Below are 25,019 nucleotides of genomic sequence, written 5' to 3' on the forward strand. Positions count from 1 at the left end.
TTTGGCAAAACGATTTTCTTGCTTTAAATTTGTACTAGCATTCCAGTTCAATATATCTTAGTGGCTTTTAAACTGAGTTCTCCTGGGAAGTTTGAACTTACAAGTGCTGGAATCCCAATTACGCTATCCATTCAAGAGATTTCGGTCAGAAAAACAGGACTTAAGGTGCGGTCACATTTACCAGTGTTTGACGATTTTTTGCAGCCGGAACTATCAGGAACTATGCATGAGGGCGAACGATTTCCCCACGCAGATTTCGCAGCGGGATCAAGTTGGTCATGCAAAATTGCCACGTTGTCCAACAGAAAATCGATTGCTTTGAAAGTGACTTCTGCACGAGTTGTGCTTCATTATCTTTTTTGTCAGCGAACTTTCGCTAATGTGATCTTGGCTTTAAGCAGTCCTCCTGGGAAGGACTTTAGGTGCTTCACTACTGACAATGGACCTTTTTTTACTGCAAAATTTCGATAATGTGACTACATCTTAAAATAGATCATTAAAGGGTTAGTTCACCCAAAAATGAAAATTCTGTCATTAATTACTCACCCTCATGTCATTCCAAACCCGTACGACCTTCGTTCATCTTTGGAACACAAATTAAGATAAATTTGATGAAATCCGATAGCTCTTTGAGTCCTCCATAGACAGCAATTTAACCACCACTGTCAAGGTACAGAAAGGTACTAAAGACATCGTTAAAATAGTCCATGTGACTGCAGTGGTTCAACCTTAATTATATAATGAATAACGAAAATACTTTTTGTGCACAAAAACAAAACAAAACTTTGTTGAATAATCTCTTCTCTTCAATGTCAGTCTCCCACACAGTTGACGCAGTAAACACAGTGCAGCGCTTCGGTGTTCACGTCCAAACACTGGCTTTGCATTGGCCGAAGTCGTACATGTGAGCAGCACGACGCATGTGTGTGAAGCTGATGCAGGAGCTGGACAGTTCTGAAATCTTAAAATATCTTAATAATCAATGACAGAATTTTCATTTTTGGGTGAACTAACCCTTTAAGGCCCTGTTTACACCAGGTATTAGGATACAATTTGTTGATTGGATCACAAGTGGACGAGGGAAACACATACCCGTTTATACCTGGTGTTTTAATCTGTCTCTTTTGTCCCTTTTCGACCACTTCTGTCCTGATTTCTTTGAGGGGAGGGTCAATGGGTAGGTAAATGTATGGGGTTTTTTTTCAGATCTTTAGATCTAATGGACAAAATAAGCTTGCGTAATTTACATATGAACGTGACCGGAGACGACAGAAAAACATACGGAGAGCATCAGCTTTTGTTTCTGCTCTGACAGCCAAAAAAAAAATTTTTTATCTTCAAACCAAACTTTGGGGCTTCAGCCAAAAAAGTTTAATCCCGTCTGGCTAGCGCACTTCCCAAATATGGTTTACGCATTAGGTCAGTAGGCGGAGAGAAGATTGTCTTTTCTGGCTATTCAAACACATTCAACCATGAGCATTTAGACTACGAAAGCAATCTGGTCGAATGCTTTTTCGACTACCTCTAGAAGTGGTCAAAAGTGGACAAGCTCAAAACGTTTTAGACCCCGTTTATATTTGTATTTAGCATTGTCCACTTGTGATCAGATCGACCAAAATGCATCTTAATACCAGGTGTAAACAGGGCCTAACAGTGTTGGAAGCTACTTTGAAACTAGCTTAGAAAGCAACAAGCCAATGGTAATTTGAAGTAGTGAGCTGCTAACAAGCTGAAGTTAGGTTACTTGTAAATTAATTAAATTCTGATTTGATGAAGTCATTTATTATCATATTAGCCACATTTTTGCTAGCACAAAAAGAATGAATGATTGAATGATGAATGTCAATTAGAGTGACAATATCAAACTTTCACAGGTACATTTATACTAAATACAACAAAAAATTTACATAACTACAGTGCTTCCCACAGCTATAGACTTTACTTGGGCGGGCCGCCCACGTATAATAACGACCGCCCAAGTATATTTTGAGACACATTTTTGCTTTTATTATTTTTATCCTCTTATACTTTTATATCCGCAAGATAATGAAACCATCCGCGATCGATAAACTAGTCGTTTCGTACCTGCTCATTATGTGTGCGTCAGAACCGTTTACTCTCTAACATTCCCACGGGCGTTGCATTTTGCAAAGGCACAAGGGGGCGCTGTTGCGCTTTCTACAGGCTCGCGCAACAGTGCTTCAGACTGCTTCAAAGTGATTCTCAATCAATGAAAAGCGCAGATTTATGCCAAGCGATTGCTAATGAACTCAAGTTGATGAATTATTACCAAGTTTACTTCATGGCCTTTATATAAAATGTTTTAGACGATTGTAAGAATCTGAAGGATCAGCCTGCAATAGTACAGACATTTCAAAATAAGAGTCCCAGTGTATTTCGAGCTTGTTTATAATTAAAAGTCACACGCCAAGTTTTTTCTTTTTTTCTTTTGGGATTATTGATATTTTGGTTACACAATAAATTGTATTTAATTTGATTTCCATTTAATTCATAGTAAATTATTGTAGTCTCTCCCACAGGAAGAAAAGACTTGAGAACATTATTTGACACACATTATTCATTATATAAATTTTACTAGTAAACTCTGTGTCCCATTCACTGAGAGACACTATATGACAGCAAGGAGAACATAGGAAAAGGTGAACCATTTAAATGCTGTAATTATGCATAATAATGCATAATATTAGTATGTAATTAAATGTAATATGCTATGCAATTAAAATTAATTTCAATAAATAAAAATACTGTTAAAAATCACACATTATTTGTTTGTCACATGTAGTAGACCATTTTTGTGCCGTGGGTAATAGGAGAATTTTTCGCCCGGCTACCACCGCAAGTATATTTCAAACCTGTGGGAAGCACTGAACTAAGTCCAAATCATAGTGCAGGGAGTTGAATCAGTAAATCATGTTTTTAAATATGTTAATTTACATGAACAAGCAATTCATTAGAATGATCTGGACATTCCAACAGTGTAGTTAATATCGTTGCTACTTTCAGCTACTTCCCAAAACTAGTCAAATAAGTTTGTACCTCCCTGGCACTCTTCCTTGCTGGTATTGATGCCTGTATTTCCATTCACAAACTGGCAGATGGAGTAGAGCCGACAGCCACGGTGACAAGCGTTCATGATGGAGTCCTGTAGGGACAAGGTAAAGGCTTCATTCAGAATGAATCGTTTTGTACAGTAATATATGTAATTCCAAGAATCACTTTAATTGATGTTCGGATGTTTTTATCCACGGGGAGGCTGTGGTTATATGGAGGTGCTATCAAATGACCTTTTATGCAAAATCCATCTTGACATCCTGAAAATCATTATGCAAGATGTCACATGCCAACGATTTCCTGAATGGTACATCAGAATCGAGGATTGATTGAGGGTGACAATAGCAGAGCACTAGTTGAGGTTTGAAGATGGAAGGGCAAATTGAGATGATTCAAACCTATGTACGGTTGACTTGTGACCTTAAGTTCCAGAAGTCACCTGACCCTGCAGTGACCTTCAGTGAGGCACAATACAACAGGTTACTCCAGAATTTACAAGGAACAAAATATATACAGCTATGGAAAAAATTAAGAGACCACTTAACATTGATTTCTGAACTTGGAGTGGTCTCTTAATTTTTTCCATAGCTGTATATATATATATATATATATATATATATATATATATATATATATATATATATATATATATATATATATATATATATATATATATATACACACACACACTGCAATTATTCCAAGAAAAAAGCTCAGACAGATGGATTTCAGCAAACACTCTTGTAGGTTAATGAGATATTTTGCTGATAATGAAACATCTAGTAGGGACAGAATGTTTTAATGGCAAAAAGGCGAAAATAATTGCATTACGTGCAATTAAAGATATAGCAGTTGATGCTAACTGCTGAGGTGAATGCAAGGTATGGATTTGAATTCATCTTTGTGACTCAAATATTTTGAATCTGTTCTCTAAAGGAGGTTGTTTCACTGATTAGTACAGTGAATCTTTTTACTAGCTGCAGTGAATAGTGAGTCCTCGAATCATTCCATCAAAGTGATTCGTTAAAAAAACGTTGAGTCTTAACTAAGACCCTCCTGAAAGAGAGTGATTAATTCACTTAAAAGACTTTCATAAATAAATAAACCAACAAATGACTCATTCACAAACGAATATGGATGCGAAGCTTCTTCCTTTCTGTTTTTTTTTTTAACTCCCAGACAAATGACTCTTCTTTTCGGTGAATCAAAAACACAGTGTGACCACTGTAATGTGAGGGGCCGTTTACACTGCACCGTTTCCAACTAAAAACAAAACCTTTTTTTAAAACTTTTTGGCTGTTTATTTACACAACAAAAGTGTTTTGGGGGCATAAAACTTCTTTACAAAGTGACATCGCCCACTACTGGCCTGGCATGAATAATTCAGCGTTTTTAGTCATTTTCACAGATCCTTGTGTGGACAGTTTTGACTACATTGTCGTCTGTACGCGAAAAGCGCAAATGAAAATCTTTTCAGGTTTTAGAACATGATTGTCATGTAAACTGAATTTTGAAATAATTATCTTCAAGAGCCATTTCTTTTTAGTGAATCAAAAAGACATAAATCAGTCAAAATGGAAATGAATTGTAAGTTATCACTTTTGTCATGTCCTACTTGAAAGTATGGTGTCAACAGTGGTATTTATGAAAATGAATTAATCAAAGAATGAGAAGTCATTCAAAGTCTATTTATAATAAACAGATATCTTATTTGTTATATCTGTTCTGTTGATGTCTGAATTGATCTCATTGCTTTTTAGGGCAGTAAAAGCAACTTGAGTTGTTAAGAATGAGAATTGTTCAAATCAATTCTCATCCATACAAATGAAGCTCCACTAGTGCAAAGTGATGCAGGCTACAGGGAAAATAAGGATTCCATGTCAGCTTCTGAATATATTTAAATCTAAACGATCGTAATTGAATGACGTCGCCCTCGGAAATCGAGCAAATATCAACCCACGTCTTTACAAGGGTTTACGGGCCATCATCAAACAATGGAGATGTGCTCGCGTGCTTCAGTGAGAATTCTATTGCCGCGTTCCGTTTTGCGCATTTAGAATGTTGGTTGCAGTTTAAACGCATCCGAATGACAGACGGCGCCTGTGTCTACATACTGAGCGCTAAAATTCATGCGTCATAAAGCATCATTCTCGGCCTGTTCTTGGTGGATACAAAGTAACGTTTCCATGCGGTGCCAAGAACTAGGACACAGAAATCCATGAATCGATTAAGAATTGGCTCGAGGTGCTGCCAAATAACGCTCCCATCTTTGCGCAGTGTCTTTGCGCAGAACAGTTTTGTGTCAAAATGAGCGTTTGATTTAATCCCGCGCGTTGCTTATAGCAATTTTCAATTGCAAAACGACTTTATTTATTCACATCTGCAAATGGCTGCGGCTCTGATGAACCACTAGTAAATCCTATTAAATACATTTTTTTCCACAGGACGTTACAATATACTGCAGAAGCATCTGGTACGTGGCACTTACTTTGGCTGGGCTTTTGTTTTTGATGGACATCTGGCATTGCTTTTTGCAGTAATTGATATCGCCCAGTTGGTTGTCAAACAGATCAGATGATGCCGCGGCCAACGCCACCAGAATCATAGAGACGAGCGCGGGAACGCCGCGCACCCTGCCGCCGAACTGGAGCATCTTTTATTCGCAGGATTCGGTGCACTGGCGCGTCTGCGGGGCTTCGGTGCGTCTCGACCTGTCACTGCCGTTGCTGCTTCGGTTCGGGCTCTATCAGCCTCGGCGATCTCGTGCCTTTGATGCGCCGTGTCGTCACTCCTCACATCATCACGCACGCGCTGCGCGTCTCCGTCCAATGCATTGCATTGCAGCAGTTCGGGAGTGGATAAAAACTGTGGAATGGCAAAATATTTGTAGTTTTTTTAAATTGTAAACAAAGCAACCCAACAAATATGTTTCATTTCTACCACATGAAATAATTAATTTCTAATAAAGATGATTGTAAAGACAGACGTAAAGCGTAATCTGTCAACGAAACTGGAATAAAAAAGGAATAATATGTGGATTTAACTGCTTAAAATTGTGTGTGTGTATATATATATATATATATATATATATATATATATATATATATATATATATATATATATATATATATATATAAAGTACTTAAATTTGTATTTTATATTATTTATTATTTATCTTATATATATATATATATATAAAGAAAAATAATCTTTATATAAAAGTATTTAAGATTATGTATCATATATATATATATATATATATATATATATATATATATATATATATATATATATATATATATATATATAAAGATACATAACATAAAATACAAATGTAAGTACTTAAATACCCATATTTTTCCATAATCATAAGCTGATTTATTCAAATTATATATATTATTTATATAAGTTTCAATTCAGAAGTAAAAATAAGTATACATTTATCCTTAGACTACTGTTCCATTTTACTCATAATTGCCTTATTTTTTATGTTGTGTTATGTTTTTATGTTGTTTAATGAATCTATCCAAAGAATAATTAAAGTACATATGCTCACACATGCTAAGAAAATAAAGCTCTGAAGTCTTAAACATATATTTATCGTTATGATAAATAAATGAATGTTTAATCTAAATTATAGCCTATTTATATTTATCCTGGAATTGCACTTCACAAAACAAACAGACCATAATAAACTATGCACTTCAGACCAAAAAAAAAAAAAAAAAAAATGATTGTGCGTATTGAGGCCTTCTGTTTTTACAAATTAATGAATATGTGAGGAATAGCGACACTTTTGGAAATGGTTTATTTCATTATTTTCTGCTGAAGCCAACTTAGCACACAAAAGAGTAAAGAAAACACTGGCTGCAGATGCTGTACTAATAATGACTTGTGGCTGTGTGGTAAGACATGGGAGGAGCTTCAGAAGAATCAACTTTTTCAGCTTTTGAGGCGTGCACTATATTGATTCTTCTCTAAAATTGAGAGTGAATGTGAATCTGAGCGTCCTCTCCGCATAATGGTGCTTTTCAGACCCAGCAATGATTTTTACGAAGCTTTCTGGTGATTAAAGCTTTTATTTTTCTGCAGTTTATGTGAAGGAGAATGGATTATGCGTACGCGCGCTCGCATCAGCATGACAAGAATCGAGTTGAGAGCGCGCGCGACAGACAAATGACAATTTCAGTCATTATGTTGCTTTTTGTTGTGCTTCTTCCATATGCGCTCACAGCACGTAAGTACAATTTCAGATGTATTTAAAGTTTATTTTGAAGTAAAGCCATTTGAGAAGTCTTCAAACTTAATCTCCATTTAAAGGTTATTTTTTGGAGATGTTTATGACGTTTTCATTTTCATCTCTGCTCATGGGACTGTCCATTTAGAGGTCATATTCTCCTTAGTTTACGCTAAAATACTATAGTCAAGGAAGAATTATTACTTTTAGCAGTGGCAATTTGTCATTAGAGACTTTCATCAAAAATAAATTAAACTTAATGACTGAAATGTTCTGCAAGCTTTTCATACTGTTTGAAGGAGATCCTATAATGTTTACAGCACTAATACTAACTTGCATTTGGAAGAAACTGTTGTTACCGCGGTAAATTTGTGCTATATTAAGATAATAAAATAAATATCTGTTAGAATAACTCATTCACTGATAAATAGAAGAAAATAATTTTAGATGGTGTTAGTCACATAACAGCTAGTCCTTCAGTGCTATGCTGCTTTTATAAAACAACTGCCTCATTTTAAAGCAAATTCAATAAAACACATCCTTCCACTAGAAGATATAGTCCATAATAAAAGCAACTTTGCTCTGCAACAAGAATAATCATTGCTACGTTCAGTGTTAATTCACCAATTTTATTGCTTTGTTTTCCCAAACCACGCGCAAGGAGAAAAAGTGTCCAATAAGTACCATATTTTTAGATTAATAATTCAGTCTTGTTTCCTAACTTTTCAACGTTCCTTAGAGTCCAATGGCACGTTAAAGAGCTTGTCCGCCTCCCACCAGGAGCAGAAATGATCCACATCAACACTTGTTCTCCCTGAAGGCCAGAAGTAGCTTTTCAAACCCAGCCATTGTTCCCTCTGAACATTTATTTTAAACATGAATAAATATGAGCTCTGTGGACACACAAGACGAATATTTACAAGATGGAAAACCACTTAAGATGCTGAAAAATGACCTTGTGCAACCTTCCCAACTGCCGGTCATAAATCCAGTTGTAAAATTGCTGGAATCATGAAGTGTCCTCTTCTTCTGACCCCTAGACTTGGCTGTCATATCCCCCCAGGATCCAGTGCTTCGCATCGGCTCGAGCTTGACTGCAGTGTGCACTGTTAGCGCCGAGCTGGAAATAACAGCTAGATCCTTGTACTGGACGCTGAACGGCAGACGTTTGGCGAGAAACACTTACAGAGTCCTGAGCCCAACCGAATCAAGTGTCACTCTTCATCAACTCAATGGCTCCTTGCAGCAGTCAGGAGACAACCTGGTTTGCCACCGAAGCAACGGAGAAGTGTTGGCCGGATCGTGTATTTATGTTGGGTGTGAGTGTGTGGACAAGTTTTGGTGTTTTTTGCCATGTGTTTTTGAATATTCATGCCGTCCTCTTCTTTTCGTTTTAATTTAATGTACAGCACCCCCTGAGAAACCCGTCAACCTGACATGCTGGTCACGAAACACCAAAGACCTCAGCTGCAGATGGAGTCCAGGGAGTCAAGGAGAAACGTTCATCAACACCAAATACATCCTCAAGTACAAACTCAAGTGAGATTTTGACACCAAAAAACTTTATACTGCCACATTTTTTGCTTTTAGTATGCAACTTTTCCATTTTAATGACCATCTAGATGGTACGGTAAAGAGAAAGACTGCGAGGACTACACGGGACAGCCGTATACGTGCTACGTTCCACGGGACCTTGCCATTTTTACACCATATGAAGTCTGGGTGGATGCGTCCAATCAGCTTGGCTCTGCCACTTCTGATGTGGTCACCTTAGACATTTTAGATGTAGGTAAGTAGGACTAAAATATGCTTGTTTGATGGAAAAATGGATATTGGGATCAAGGTGACTTGGGATCACAATTTCCAACTCGCATAGATGCACAAAACCATCTGAATGTCTCGCATATGGTGCGCACACACTCGTCTGTGAGAAGGGATTTTTACAGACTGTAAAAGCACTTTCCAACAGCTGAAACATTTCCAAAAGGCAACTTGTGAAAATAGAAGTCTGAAGGTCAGCGGGCAGCTGAAAGCCTGTTGGCAATTGGATAAAATGTATTATTTGACACATCTTATTTGAACAATTACTTATTTGACATAACAATGAATTATTCGAATTAATCACAATTAAATTACATCCATCAGTCAGCACTTTTTGCAGAGAAAAGCAAAGATATTACATTACTACACCATCTTCAAGCCCTCATTTCCTCATCTTCTGAAACAATAAGCTCTGGAATTCTCCATGATTGGCTTTGCCCTAAAGGCGAGCTTGATTAAAAAAACCTATCAGTGGAGCACGTCCAATCACAAACATCAATGGAAATGGGAGATTGCATTTGCAGCGGCAAAATATCATCTAGCTAATGAGCAGCGATCAAGGTTTATTGGGAGATTCAATTACAAGCAGCTAGTTTTCAACTCTTTGAAGGGATCTTCAAAGAGCTGAAAACTAGCTGCTTGTAAGAGTTTAATAATTAGTTTAATGGTTACCATCTTTTATTGGGTTTAATCAACAGTTCTGAAAAAGATTTTCACACAGTGTTAGGTAATGTGAAACATTTCTGTTCAGTAACTACAGATCCGCCTCCTGATGTCCTTGTGAGCCGTGTTGGAGATCTAGAAGATCAGTTAAGTGTCAGTTGGGGCAGTCCTCCTGCCCTGAAAGACTACTTGTTTCAGGCCAAGTATCAGATACGATACCGTGTGGAGGAGAGCGACGAATGGAAGGTATGGCTGGAATGGTTTTGTTCAACGGTGTCCAATCCTGCTCCTGGAGAGCCAACGTTTTTAGTTGGAGTTTAGCTCCAACATGCCCCAACATACCTGCCTGGAACTTTCTGGTAATCCTCAAGACCTTGATAAGCTGGTTCAGGTGTGTTTAAGTGGGGGTGAAGCTGAACTCTTTACTCTTGAAAATAATGCTTTCAAAAGTTTTAGAGAGTTCTCAACTCTAACACTCAAGGTCTTCTTTCCTGGAGAGTTTTTCTCCAGTCCTATTCAAATCGACCTGAACAAGCTAATCAAAGTCTTCAGGATTACTAGAAGTTTCAATAGAAGTTTAAGGTTCTTCATAGAATCATTGATGCCAATAAAGAACTTTATTTTTAAGAGTGTGGAGCAGGATTGGATCCACCTGGTTTTTCCAACAGAAAACTACATTTAAAGTTGTCCAATCCTGTTTCTGGGGGCCCACCTTCCAGCAGAGTATGGCTGCATCCAAAATCGTGTTCTAACCTACTATATAGTTGGCCAAAAAAGTATGTGATCAAAGAAGTATAGCTGAATTCACAATACTCATAAAAGAGTGGGTAAAAAATGCCCGGATGACCTGCTTCTTCCGACGAGATTCTGAAGGGTGCACTTTACTATCCCAAGAGGCCATGGGGAGAGGATTTGTGAATGGCAGTGAAGAAATTGATGCAGGCAGGTCACAAGACATGACAACATGGTCAATGTAGTATGTCTGGATTACATTCAGACTATATAGAACATACCTTTTTAGCACTTTCAAAGTAAGCACTTATTAAAAATAAGTACCTACTCGAGAGTATGCCATTTCCAAAGCAGCCTTTGACTCCAGTCCTAATTAAACACACCTGAACCTGGTAAACAGGGTCTTTATGCTGCATTCACGGCATATCATAATTACGTAAATACAGCTCTGTATGCTTTCGAATCGCTCTTGCGGTACTTTGATGTCATACACCGATCGGTCTGCACATCGCTGCTTCAAGTCGAACTCTCCTTAAATCTGCAGTGGTACAGCGGTCACATGGTACAAGTCGTAGCTCTCAGAAAATTACGAGTTTACATGTTGTAATTACAAGTTCTACAAGCTTTTTACAGTTCAGAATCATTATGGTAATTATGACATGGTGCGATCGCACCTTTAGGATCACTAGAAACTTCCAAGTAGGTTTGTTGGAATTAAACTCTGCAGGAAAGGGACACTCCAGGAGCAAGATAGAACACCCCTGATTTATAGGCATATAAGCACATAAAGTTCCTTTACAAAGTGACATGGCCAACTACTGGCCTGGCAGCATTATTTAGCGTTTTTTTTTTGCCGCTTTTCGCGGATCTGTGTGAACAACATTAAATTTTTGAAAGTTTTGAAAATGTTGTCACCTGTACACGAAAAAAAAACCAAGGAAAAACTTTTCTGTTTTTAGTACAGTGTTGTCATGTAAACTTAACTTAAATCAGTCTCATGTGATTCCACAGAGGTTTCTTTGTTCTGTGGAACAAAAAATGATAATTTGAGGCCACTGGCCACTCTTTTCCAAACCCCAAAATGATGTACTGACTCATAAAGGTAGTCCATATGCACTATATAGTCTTCTGAAGTCATAAGATAGCTTCATTTGATTGAATGATGATGATGAATGATTTGTTCACCTAATTTGATTCCGGTTCTCAGGTTCAGCTCACTGATCCAGCAGTTAACAGCTCACTGTGGGGAAATTTATCATTAAATAATGACTGTAATTTCTATTTGCTCCTCATATAATCCTATCATACAGCTCCTGAAGAAAGTCGTATGGACCACTATTATGATAGCTTTGCTCTAAAAAGTTATACAGGTTTGGAATGACATGAAGGTGAAAAAACTATGAAATTTTGCATTTTTGGGTGAACAGCTTTACCCAAACCTTCCCCAACATAATGTTTAATGCACATACTTAAAATGTTATTTTTAGTTTTTATTTACTATTTCCCCTCAGGTGATAGATGATGCTGGGAACCAAACGTCATGTCGGTTAGCAGGTCTCAGAGCAGGTACTGTATATTTTGTCCAAGTACGCTGCAACCCAGTGGGCATCTACGGCTCGAAGGCGGCAGGTATCTGGAGCGACTGGAGCCACTCGACTGCCGCGTCAACACCTGGTATTGGTGAGTTACAGCAAAATTCATAGCAGTAATGCAACGTCCCTTTACTTAACATTAGGCTTCTACATCATAAGCTAATTAGATTCAAACCATATGTAAACACTGAAAAAAAAAACAAAAAAAAACATCAAGCTACTTGATAGGGATCTCTCATAAGCAGATTAAAAAGACTTCAGTAAAATGTCAAAGCGCTTTAGGGGACAATTGATGAATTCTTTGAGCCTGTCTTAGATTGATAAATTAAAGTCTTTAGAGCATGTTCAGATTAAAGGGGTAAACACAGACTTTGTTCATAAGAAATTATGTTACATGTCTTGCGTTAAAGAGAGGATGTTATAAAGCTCTGATTTATGCCAAGCAATATGAGTTATGGCAAGTCTGAGCTCCTCCTCCTGCATTCTAAGTTTAATGCTTTGGAGCTCATTAGCAGAGAGATGGTAAATAGCCTATTATTCATGGGTATGTGCACATCGCTCAGGGCAACACTGTACAATCAACAGCATTTAAGCAACTGTTGTTAACTAAGGTTTAATTTAACAAATGTTTTACAATTGATTCACATATTAAATATGTAGACCTTGCAATAAAATACCAAATTATGGGTACTACATAGAGCTGGGAGATATACTGAATATTCACAATATGTTTGGGATGAATCTGCTGGCGATTTAAAATGAAGCAATGTGGTGGATATCACCTTTAAGTTTCCTGTAAACAGAATGTGTCATTAGATTATTTTCCCACTCTTTCCTTTTCTCACAAGTATGAAAGCATTAAGTCAAAAGTTCTTTTTTTTTTATAGAGTTGGTAAGTCTGATTCATTTTCATGAATCAGTTCAAACTGTCTGATTCATGAATCATTAATCATGAATCAATTCCGTACTAATTGATATTAATTAAATGTATTAATATTAATTAAATCATTTTAATTAATTTAAATAAAGCTGAAATAAAAATTAGATGAAAAACAGTAATTAGAAATTCTAAAGTAAAATGAAAATAGCTCATTCAAAATACTAATAAATACTATAATAGTATATAAATAATACAAAAAACTTACAAAATCAGTCAAAAATTTTGTCATTTTTAATGTATTACATATAAAATGTTGAAATAAAAATGTATGTAGCTAAACATCGATGTTTTCACTATGCATTTTTATAATTTTGTAATATAATTTTTTTTTTAAATATTGATTTATAAATATCGATATTAGAGATTCACAAATATAAAAATTCATGCTGTTACTGATAAGCTGATAATCACTTTCTTTTTATGGCTGATAAATGACCTATATTAAAATTCTATACAATTTTGTCTAAATTAATTAAAAATAAAACACTAAAAACTAAAATCAGTCATTTTAAATGTTCTAAAAGTGTATTTAGGAATAACAACATTATAATGAACAGTATGAAAAAATATATATTATATTCATTTTGATAACTGATATATCATACATCCCAAATTGAATAGTCAAAATTTTGAAAAAGTCATTTTTATGATCGCCCAGTCCAAGTATATGTAATATATTAGTATTTTATAAGTGTTTTAAATCTGAATTTTCTAAAAAAACATTTATAGACTTTTACAGTTTTTGAAATTGCTTACCAAAAAGAAATATTTTAATATCTCTTTATGGCATTTTCATTTCTATTTCCCAAGCAGAAAGGTCACATAGTGGCTCGTGCGATTCAAAGCCCAGTGAGCACAACTCAACGCTACGAAAGGAGCTCAAGCAGTTTTTCGGCTGGATGCGCAAACACTCTTACGGCTGTACGGACGTCAGCATCAAACTCTACGACCAATGGCGCGTCTGGCTGCAGAAAGCCCAGAAAACACACGACCAGGTCAGTAAGGACAAAGCGTACCTCCTTTTGCAACACACATCAAGATGGCAAATCATCACTCTTGGCACACATGAAATACAGGCTGTGCGAAAAAACATTGTGTGGTTTTATGTGACCCACAAAAAAAGAGAACCAAAATATCCGTTTATTCTTTTGATCAATAGACTCGCATTTGATTGCGTTTACTAATGGAAAAACATCATATAATCTTCAGACGGTTACCACAACAGACGGGAACGGCCAGTCAAAGTAATCAGCCGGAATGCTAATAAATTCCTTTTAGGTTAGACTGCGCAGCAAAGCTTCAGCTGCGATCCAAACGAGCCCGAGAAATCTTGTGTGGCGTACTCGAATGCTATCCGACATCCGCTGCACGCTCTCTGAACCGATTCAGTGGTTACTGTTGCTTTGGCACTGACGACTGTTGGGAAACTTGGGTCGCTTCATTAGTCACACTGTCCTTTGAAGAACACGATGTAACTGCCACAAGAATGGCTGGTACCAATTACGCTTCTCTGTCCCCATATATCAACTCATCACATTCACTTGTAAATGCCATTGTCTTGCCTTTCAGGTACTACAAAGCGGTAAATCATAGTGAAACTCTAAAGAAGGCTTGGGAGAGTTTGCAGGGGCCTGCGACGACAAGGTTTTTATCACTCTCCAGTGCTTGGGATGTTTCATCTGGATGAGCCAAGACTCTCTGAAGGAATCCACAAGGAGACCGTAGTTTGGCGACATGATCTACTGCTATAGTCCCCGTCAAGTACGTCAAAGGAAGTGCTTTTGTCTCAGACATGTTATTTATAAGGCCATTAAAACAAAGAAAGACTCAAAATGACAAAAGAGAGCATAAAATGTTGATGATGGGAGACTTTCTTATTCTCTAAATAAGGGACTTTTACAACTATCTGAAACTCAAAGACACACAGGTAGATTGAAAATGAAGAAGAAAAAAAAAAACTTACAGAATTGACAATTTTATATACAAACTAAGTTTACCTTATTTGCTAAGACTGAGAGTTTGTAAGCAACAAAAAAAGAACTTAAATATTTATCTCTTAAGGGATAATCTACTAAAAAAGTGCTCGCACTCTACAATAAGCTCTCATTTATTAACATTAGTTAATGCTTTAACATGAACTAACAATGAGTAATATATTCTTACAGCATTTATTAAATGGTTAATTCCCCCAGAAATTCTGTCATGAATTACCTCATGTTGTTCCAAACCCTTAAGACTTTCGTTCACCCTCAGAACACAAATCTTTTTGACGAAATGTGAGAGCTTTCTGTCCCTCCATAGTCAGCCTACGCAATTGCAATTTAGAGATTGGAAAACTAATCCATATGAATTGAGTGGTTTAGTCAAAATTTTCTGAAGAGACTTAATCGCTTTTTATGATGTAATTTAGGTATTTACTCACATTTAAACACTGATCAGCAAACATAAACAGAATCTCAACCGAACCTGAATCACACGCCAGAACAAACCTCTTCCAGAAGCTCAAACGTGCTGCGTAACACACGAGAATGAACCTCATTGGTTCTCGCAGGTTGAGCTTGAGCTTCCATTTACAACTGATGTGTGAGTTAATGAATGTGTATATGTGAATAAAAGCCTAAATTAAATCTCTTCATCATAAAAAGCGATCGAGCCTAAACTGCTCAATTCATATGGATTAGTTTTCAGATCTCTTTGATTTTTTGAAGCGTCAAAGTTTCAGTTGCATAGCCATCTATGGAGGGACAGAAATCACTTGAGATTTCATCAAAAAATATCTTAATTTGTGTTCTGAATATAAACAAAAGTCTTACGGGTTTGGTACGACATGAGGGTAAATGATGACAGAATTTTCATTTTTGGGTGAACTAAGCCTTTAACCTTTGTTATTGTGAGTTAATAAATTCATGTTTGTGTTAGTTTACTGTGCATTAACTAATGTTAACAGATAAAAAATTTGATCTTAACTAGTGCATGTTTTGATTAAACTGAACTAGGATTAATAAATGCTGTTCATTGTTAGTTCATCATAACTTATGTAGTTAGCTAATAGGGGCTTTCGCACCAGGTAATAGGAACTAGCACCAGGACGGTCCCCCAAGAACTAAATGTTACCCTAGGGCCATTTTCCTGGTTGCATTCACACCCTCAACAGGAACACTGAAGTGACGTAAGCCGGCCAACAGCGCCATCATTTAAGCGTGGCATTCAACAATGTCAACAACTGGAGGATGGAAGACGCCGTGATCGGTTGAGAAGTGCCTGGACTTCATTGTCAGTCTATCTATCGCTGTTTTCCATGTTTGTGGAGTAAGTATATGTAAACTGTGTGTTTACACAGCTTTTTGCCTTTTTCGCCAAAAGGCGTTCCTGGAATTAAACTTGTTCCCAGTTCCTGCGGTGCGAACACGCCAAAAAGTGGGTACTTCCGCCAATAGTTATAGGAACTATGAAAATGTTCCTCAAGTGAGAAAGCCCCTAATGTTGACAAATGAAACTTTAGTTTAAAGTATTACCAAAAAACTGAATAAGGACTGATGCTGCCAAGCTCCAAAATTAAAAAAAGCCCTATAAATGTATCATAACTCTGACTTGCGCTTTATATTCCAAGGCTTCTGGAGTCATACTGTATGATAATTTTGTGAGAATTGAGACAATTTGATCTGTTCGTCATTAACGAACAGATCAAATTATGTATAAATAGCTTTATCTCACACAAAACTATCATATGTCTTCAGAAGACTTGGAATATCATCACATGACCACTTTATAGTGCTTTTGACCTTTTTCAAACTTGAACACCTTCACATAAGAAATAAAGGCATCTAGGTTTGATAGGAATGACATGAGTGTATGAGTGAATAATGACAGACTTTTCATTTCATTTCAGTGTACTGTCCCTTTAATTGGTAAACACACTACAAGTTTAGATCATTTAAGTGGAATTTGAAATGCAGTTTGCAACTTGTTTGTCCTCTCTGTTCAAAAACTTAATGTAAATACTGTATCATTATGTATAAATAGTTTTATCTGTATAAATGTCAAAAATATTTAAGGAATGTTCATATATTTTGTAACAAATATTTTATGCGTATGATCATGAACAATATTTAAATTCAGAATTAAGTTTTATGCTTTGAATGAACATTGTGTTGGTTTAACAAACAAAATGTCAAGCTATTTTGAACGTAAACAAAATAATAAAATAAAAGATGCCAAACTCTATTTAATAAAAATATGATTTGCAAAGCCTGCAACAGCAGCAATGCAGTGTATCTATAATGCGCCTGAGACAGCGATCGATACCTCAGATGTCTCTTTGTTAGAAGGGAAAGTTCATAGAAGGATCTGAATCCATCTCTGTCTCCTGAGACTGACTACATCTCACTCCGGCTCCTCCGAGTCATACTTGAAGTCTTGCAGAATCTCACTTAAAGCGGCCGTATTCTTTATTATACTGACAGAGATAGAGAGAAACAGAAAGAGTATTTACATATACAACAGTACACACAAAAAAAGATGAAACATTATAGTACTGATACAGTGGTGACATTTTATTTATTTCATTAATTGTATTAAAATTCATTAGTCAATTTGTATTCATTTGAATTAAACTTAAAATACTTATATTTAGTGCTGCCAAAAGGATTAATCACGATTAATTGCAGACACAAACGTATGTTAGATGCGATTAATTATGATTATTCAATTTGACAGCACTAATTATTATGTATACATACAAAAATAATTAATTGAAATAAAAAATATTGAAATTAACTTTTAAAAATGTATCTTAAAGGGATAGTTCACCCAAAAATGAAAATTTGATGTTTATCTGCTTACCCCCAGTGCATCCAAGATGTAGGTGACTTTTTTTCTTCAGTCGAACGCAAATTATGATTTTTAACTGCAACCGCTGCGTCTGTCAGTCAAATAATAGCAGTGGATGGGAACTTCAACTATAACAGTAAATAAAACTTGCTTAGACAAATCAAAATTAAAACCTGCGGCTCATGACGACACATTAATGTCCTAAGACACGAAACGATCGGTTTGTGAGAGAAACCGAACATTATTTATATAATTTTTACCTCTAATACACTACTATGTCCGACTTCGTTCAGCTTCCTGTTAGTGAGGTCAAAAAACGCGTTGAACAGTATTACTTCAATGAGCGCGAGACATCACTTCCGTTGTCAGAGCGCGATCAGACCTCACTAGCCGGAAGCTGAAGGAAGTTGGACATAGTGGTGTATTAGAGGTAAAAAATTATATAAATACTGTTCGGTTTCTCGCACAAACCGATCGTTTCGTGTCTTAGGACATCAATGTGCCGTCACAAGCCGCAGGGTTTAATTTGGATTTGTCTATGGAAGTTTTTTCGACTCTTATTGTTCAAGTTCCCAATCACTGCTATTATTTGACTGACAGACGGAAGCGGTTGCAGTTAAAAATCATAATTTGCGTTCGACTGAAGAAAAAAAGTCATCTACATCTTGGATGCACTGGGGGTAAGCAGATAAACATCAAATTTTCATTTTTGGGTAAATTGGTATGATTCAAGCTACACTGCTAAGTTGAAACAATCTTGAAAACCCTAATTCCTATTCAGTCAAGGGATATGCAGAAACATAACTCAGCGGTCTAGAGCAATATTACAAATTGATAAGGAAATTTAAACTAGAACATCAGACAAGAATATTAAGTTGAATTGGTTATGATTGGACAAAAATTTTCAAAGCTGGGCTCATAAGAGAATAACTGCATACTGCTCTATTATATCAAAGGGGGAAATACAGGATTTTCAACACTTAATAATGACCAGATTCGATCTGGAGAAAAATTATTTTTATAGATTTTTGCAAGCAAGACATTACTATGATACAACAATCAGAAGAGCAATAAATTATGAATCCCCTTTGATAAACATATTCATTACTACTTATAATACAAATGATAGTGTAAAACGATTAATATCTGGTATAGGTACACGTGGATCCAAGATATTAAAGGTCACTCTACTAGATATATTAAAGAAAAGTGGGAAAAGGAAATGCAGATTTGTATTCCCGAAGAAGAATGGCTAAATTTATGGCATTCACAGTGTGTAACTAGTCATTCCAGGGCGTTAAGGAAATTTTGTTGGAAAAATACTATTTGTTTCTTTATCATGCCTAAAGTGAAAGCCAAAGAAAAAGGAATAACAAATCTAGGCTCCTGCTAGAGGCAATGTGGGACACTATTAGCTGATTATGTACATATTTTCTGGGTTTGCCCAGTTTTGAAACCATTTAGGTCAGAAATACATTCAAGTATAAAGGAAATCTTGGAGATCGAGACTGGGGAAACAGGTTATATTTTATATCTTGGTAATACACAAAACTCAGTTAATAATCTGAATAAATATTTACTGAGGATTCTACTAGCAGCAGCAAAAATAAATAAATAAATAAATTACTTGTCAATTGCTCCAGCATCTTCCCCAACAAGAATTCAGTGGGAACAATTTGTTACAAAAATGTATAAAAAAAAGAAAGACTGACATTTATGTTGAGACTACAAGTGTTTTGGAAAAACACTGGGGGAAATGGACAACGCATACAGTGGTGGTCAGAATTATTGGCACCCTTGGTAAATATGATCAAAGATGACTGTAAAAATAAATCTGCATTGTTTATCCTTTTGATCTTTAATTCATAAAATTTGCAAAAATCTATCAGGAGTATAGACATGAGGAAACACAAAGGCCAACTTCCCTTAATCATTCATCACAATGAGAAAAACCAAAGAATATAGTTCTGATGTGCAGCAAAAGATTGTTGAGCTTCACAAGATAGAAAGTGGCTGTAAGAAAATAGCTGAAGCATTGAAAATCCCCATTTCCACTATCAGGGCAATAATTGAGAAGTTCCAATCAACTAAAGATGTTACAAATCTGCCTGGAAGAGGACATGTGTCTAAATCGTCCTAATGCGCGGTGAGGAGGAGAGTTTGAGTGGCCAAAGACTCTTCAAGGATCACAGCTGGAGAATTGCAGAGAGTCTCAGAAAGCCTAAAAAAAATATCAAAAAGCACCTACATCCCCACAAGTTGTTTGGGAGGGTTTCAAGAAAAATCCTCTGCTCTCATCCAGAAACAATCTCCAGCATATTCAGTTGTCAGACACGACTGGAACTTCAATTGGGACCAGCTTCTATGGTCAGATGAAACTACTTTAAAAAAAAAAGAAAAGAAAAAAAAAAAAAAACATTTTGGCAGCAAACCCACCAGATGGGTTTGGTGCACACATGGATAAAAAGTACCCCATACCCACTGTTAAACATACTGCTGGGTCTAATGTTGTGGGCCTATTTTTCTGCTGGAGGTCCTGGACATCTTGTTCAGATTCATGGTATCATGGATTCTATCAAATACCAACAGATAAAAAATCAAAACCTGACCGCTTCTGTTAGAAATCCAATAATGGGCCATGGTTGGATTTTTCATCAGGACAATGATCCAAAACAAACATCAAAACCAACAAAAAAAATGGGTCAATAAGCACAAAATGAAGCTTCTGAAATGGCCATCCCAGTCCCCTGACCTGAACCCTAAAGAAAATGAGTGGAGTGAACTGAAGAGAAGAAGCACCAACATGGAGCTGGGAATATGAAGGATCTGGAGAGATTTTGTATGGAGGAATGGTTTCTGATCTCTTGTCAGGTGTTCTCCAAACTCATCAGGCGTTATAGGTGAAGACTCAGAGCTGTTATCTTGGCAAAAGGAGGTTGCAAAATGTATTGAATAAAAGGGTGCCAATAACTGTGGCCAACATGTTTTGGACCACCACTGTATATCAAAACAGAGAGAAGGGAGATGTTTATGTCTATTATGTGTGTAATAGGAATGTATATATGTAAACATGCAAATATTACTTTAGAGCAGCATAAAAGTATGGCTATGGAAATGAGTATATTTTTGTATGTTTTTATGCGTATATGAATGCACGTGTGAATGTATATGTATGTCTACGTAAGTCTACATATGTTTATATGTTCACATTGTAGCCTGTTGACTTCCTTCTACTCAAGGATTTCTTTAATATAGTTGTGTTGCCAGCAGTGTTAGTAAAGTTACTCTAAAAAGTAATTAATTACTAGCTACTAATTACATCTTCAACAGTTTTAGATTACTAATTACTCTCTCTAAAAAGTATTGCATTACTTATTAATAATTACTTAAATCCCATATCAAAAACAGACATAAAACTGCTCTCTTAATTCCTTCAAATAAATAATATAAAATTGCATAAATTATTCTTGAACTGACCAAAATATTTAAAGGGAGAACGTTACATTAAAATGTTAAATCCACTATTGTTTTATATAGAATTGTTCAAGTATTTAATGTAATTAAATCAGAAGTAACTGTACTCCACTTATTCAATGTAAAAGTAATTAAATTACAGTAATTAATAACTTAGTAATGCATTACATCAAACACTGGTTGCCAGTATTTTTTTAATTTTTTTTAAATTTCATTTGACATTAGCAGGGGTGTAGAAAATGATGCACTTACTCCTGTTTGATCTCACGGACTTTCTCCTGGAAATCCTCATCTTCTGGGTGATCCTGGGCATTCTGCTTGGCCAACTGTAACTTAGCTGTCTGAAAAGACATTAAAACATTAATACAGATAAACATTAAGAATACAGTAATCAATTACAGGACAGATACATTTGGTTCAATACTATTTTAATGTTATGCATAAAGATAAGAGGAGCAAAATCATTTCAGTTTGCTAATTGGCTGATACAGAAGTTATGCAGGACTAAAATGTTTAACCAATCACTTTCCCAAATAAATATGCTTGGCAGTGCACATCTAAACATAGAGAATGGCTCCTTATGCATAGAATATCAATTCACTGACTGAAAAGCTGTATCCCATGCACTCAACTTTCTATTTCCAATCAGATGAAACAATTTCCAGCTATATTGTTTAATGTCTTTGTTCACTCACTATTTTATCAGACCGCAAAAAGCTACACAAATCCAGAGGTAACCCCTTAGCATTCCTGCTAACTTTGCCTAAAACACCTAAAGAAATGCAAACCCAAAGTAAATTGCATGCTGTTCTTGAACCATTTGGAGTTATATGCATGGTTTTGGTCTCTTTTGAGAGGTATATGTACCGCGGGTGGTACAGTGGAACAGGTTAAAAGCAAAGAGATGATAACTGTATGCCAAGCAGTGCACATTATGTAGTATTAGCCAAACATTTATAAAAATAATAGTCTTGTGCAAAGTGCCCACCAGCTCTAGCTTTTCTTTCTCTTTAATCTGCAGTTTGTCAATGTGCTCTGAAAGGTCGGGCCGGTCGAAGTCTTGGTGCAGTTGCTCTTTAATCTTCAGAACTTCTTTGGAAATGCCACAGAATGCTTTCGTTATCTCATGTACCAGCTGTTTGTAGTGCTCGAAGTCATAGTGGGGCCCCGTCCTTAAGTATGCCTCATGACCCCTGAGAACAACAAGTGTTATTTCATCAAAATAACCCACATAGATGATAGATAGATAGATAGATAGATAGATAGATAGATAGATAGATAGATAGATAGATAGATAGATAGATAGATAGATAGATAGATAGATAGATAGATAGATAGATAGATAGACAGACAGACAGACAGACAGACATCTAGGGCCCTATTTTAAATATCTAAGGGCATGGTCTGAAGCGTATGGCGCAGGTGCACTTAGCGCACGTCCAAATCCACTTTAGCTAGTTTAACAACAGAAAAAATGGTCTGCATGCATGGCGCATCCAAAAGAGTTGTACCTAGTCTCTTAATGAGTCATGGGTGTGCTTTGTGCATAAGGTGCAGTAAACCAATCAGAGTGTCATCTCCCATTCCCTCTAGCTAGGTGCGCTTGCACCATGGCGCATTGCTATTTACATGACACCCTCAACCTGACGAGTCAATTTAAATACATGTGTGTCTTGCCAATATTGGTCAAATAATTAGCCAATTTCATTCGTCATCACTGCAAATAGGTAATTCTGATACATGCAATGACTATCCATTATGACATGTAGGCATTTCTATCTTTATGCACACAATAATAATCTTTTACATTGTAATCCTTTTATTTTTAATATTTGGCATGTTTGTGTGCTACTGCCCGTCCCTGTGTGTGTAATAAACAGAGTGTATATGCGTTGTGCACCCGCATATAGGTGCATATTACTAACGCGTCCCTTAAATAACAAAAAAAATAAGGTGCCACTGACTTTAGACCAGCCCTGCGTCCCAGTGTGCATAGTATCTACTCTATCTGCCCGAAATAGTATTTAATATTATTAATGTCACATATTATTTAGGATGGATAGTATGCACATTGAGACACAGTGTAGGTTTTTGCTGGTCAATGGCACAATCGTTTTCAGTTTCCTCAAAATAGCAACACACCAACAGCGCACCGGAACACACCTCGTTTTCAGACCAGCACGCCCATAGGCACGAGTGCATCTAAACAACATGGTGCAGGATGTGAAAATGATAACTGTGTCAGGCTGAAACTAGCAAAAAACACTTGCATTGCGTCTGGCATCGCATTGCGCCGGGTGTGTGATAGGGTCCAAAAACATATAGACAGACAAATAGACAGACAGACAGAGATACAGACAGACAGATAGATATATAGACAGAGAGACAGACTAGATAGATAGATAGATAGATAGATAGATAGATAGATAGATAGATAGATAGATAGATAGATAGATAGATAGATAGATAGATAGATAGATAACTTACTCCTCAAATAGTTTGTACGCCTCCACACGTTCAGCTTGAAGAACATAAAATCTTCTGACCAAATTTTTTAAATCTGTAGGGGCCTTTAATTTAAATGAAAGTTAGGATAGACAACTCAAACATCAAAAAGAACAATATGAATCCTTTATTATATATATCATATGATTAACATATTCATATACAATAATATTTAAACGGTACTTCAAATAATGCTATAGTATTACCATGGTAAATGTTCAGAACATGGTAATACTTGGTGATATAATTAGAATGCATTTATATATAGTGTAATTTTCTTTTGTTAAAATTTACTTTATTATTAATTTATGTAGGCCACATGTAATACTTGTAGCTTTATTACAATGTTAAAATTTATTTCTGTATAGAGTAGCGTTAGCAATTTCGCGACTTTGTCTATATTTCTGGTAATGTACTATTCCTGAAACTGATTATATGATACAGGCTGAAAATTCAAAACTAACTCACCATGATGCTGAAACTGTGCTTTATGTGTTTTCGTTGCCAGGCTAAAGTATCTGCTCACCCGCGACATGTGTATCATTTCGTGTAGTCACGCTGTAGCACCCATTTCCTGTTTAGGTTCTACGTCACATGACGTCACCGTGATGCTTGCGTAGTGAGCCAAAAACTGAAAAAAAAAATCCTTTGATGCATGGTTTATTTTGCTAGTTATATCCACTCCTATTTATTTTTATTTTTATCGGTTTTTTTCTCGTCTCTTTTTTTTCATTCTTGTGTTGTAACTGCCTTATTGACTGTATTGCGTTGTGATTTAGAAAATGTAAGCACAGTTACTTAAATTGTATGGGACGTTAATACCGCTTTTAATCGATTCATTAGACCTATTCAAACGGTATCATTTTGTAAGAACACAAAAGCTAATTCTAAATGTCTAGTGCTAAAGCGCCACTAGGGGGAGCCGATGTCTTACATTTTCGCACCTTTATCGTGCTTCCATATCAAAATGAATTCACGTCAGGTTGAAGTTTTACATTTTAACTACATACTTTTGTGTGTAAACAAATACGCCAAAAACGCCTCAGTTAAATAATATATTTTATAATCATATTTATCACATACATTAAAAACATGAAATGGCTAAAACGTTCGGATCTTTTCAGTCTCATTCAATCGGACCTGTAAAGCTTCC

The 25,019-nt window shown here is 36.1% G+C and overlaps 3 protein-coding genes across 4 annotated transcripts in view; 1 reads left to right on the plus strand and 2 right to left on the minus strand.

Moving 5' to 3' along the window:
- tmem59l (transmembrane protein 59-like) overlaps positions 1-5,868 on the minus strand; it is a 19,333-nt gene extending 13,465 nt beyond the window's left edge. The window contains exons 1-2 of the mRNA XM_067396178.1: positions 5,561-5,868; positions 3,058-3,163 (exon numbers count right to left, since the gene is read on the minus strand). Of these exons, the coding sequence (XP_067252279.1) occupies positions 3,058-3,163; positions 5,561-5,725 (271 nt within the window). The 5' untranslated portion in view covers positions 5,726-5,868. The remainder of the gene's footprint in view (positions 1-3,057; positions 3,164-5,560) is intronic.
- rex1bd (required for excision 1-B domain containing) lies at positions 5,856-24,484 on the minus strand. 2 transcript variants are annotated; one of them, XM_067396180.1, is made up of 5 exons: positions 24,335-24,484; positions 23,849-23,931; positions 22,350-22,554; positions 21,614-21,702; positions 5,856-5,937 (listed from the first exon to the last, which is right to left on the minus strand). In XM_067396180.1, exons 1-5 carry the CDS (start codon positions 24,335-24,337, stop codon positions 5,865-5,867), a joined length of 453 nt encoding a protein of 150 aa, XP_067252281.1. In that variant the 5' UTR covers positions 24,338-24,484; the 3' UTR covers positions 5,856-5,864. The 2 variants fall into 2 exon arrangements, with proteins under 2 accessions (XP_067252281.1, XP_067252280.1); XM_067396179.1 differs by lacking the exon at positions 5,856-5,937 and adding an exon at positions 16,919-17,513 and having other exon boundaries at positions 24,335-24,467.
- crlf1b (cytokine receptor-like factor 1b) lies at positions 7,267-15,678 on the plus strand. The gene is made up of 8 exons (XM_067398873.1): positions 7,267-7,309; positions 8,350-8,628; positions 8,719-8,848; positions 8,932-9,098; positions 9,882-10,039; positions 12,037-12,205; positions 13,871-14,052; positions 14,627-15,678. The coding sequence occupies exons 1-8, from the start codon at positions 7,267-7,269 to the stop codon at positions 14,648-14,650; spliced, it is 1,152 nt and encodes a 383-aa protein (XP_067254974.1). The 3' UTR covers positions 14,651-15,678.
- Positions 24,485-25,019: the final 535 nt, after the last annotated feature.

The sequence above is a fragment of the Chanodichthys erythropterus genome, chromosome 10 (genome assembly GCF_024489055.1).
Source record: "Chanodichthys erythropterus isolate Z2021 chromosome 10, ASM2448905v1, whole genome shotgun sequence".
In the NCBI taxonomy this organism is placed as follows: Eukaryota; Metazoa; Chordata; class Actinopteri; order Cypriniformes; family Xenocyprididae; genus Chanodichthys; species Chanodichthys erythropterus.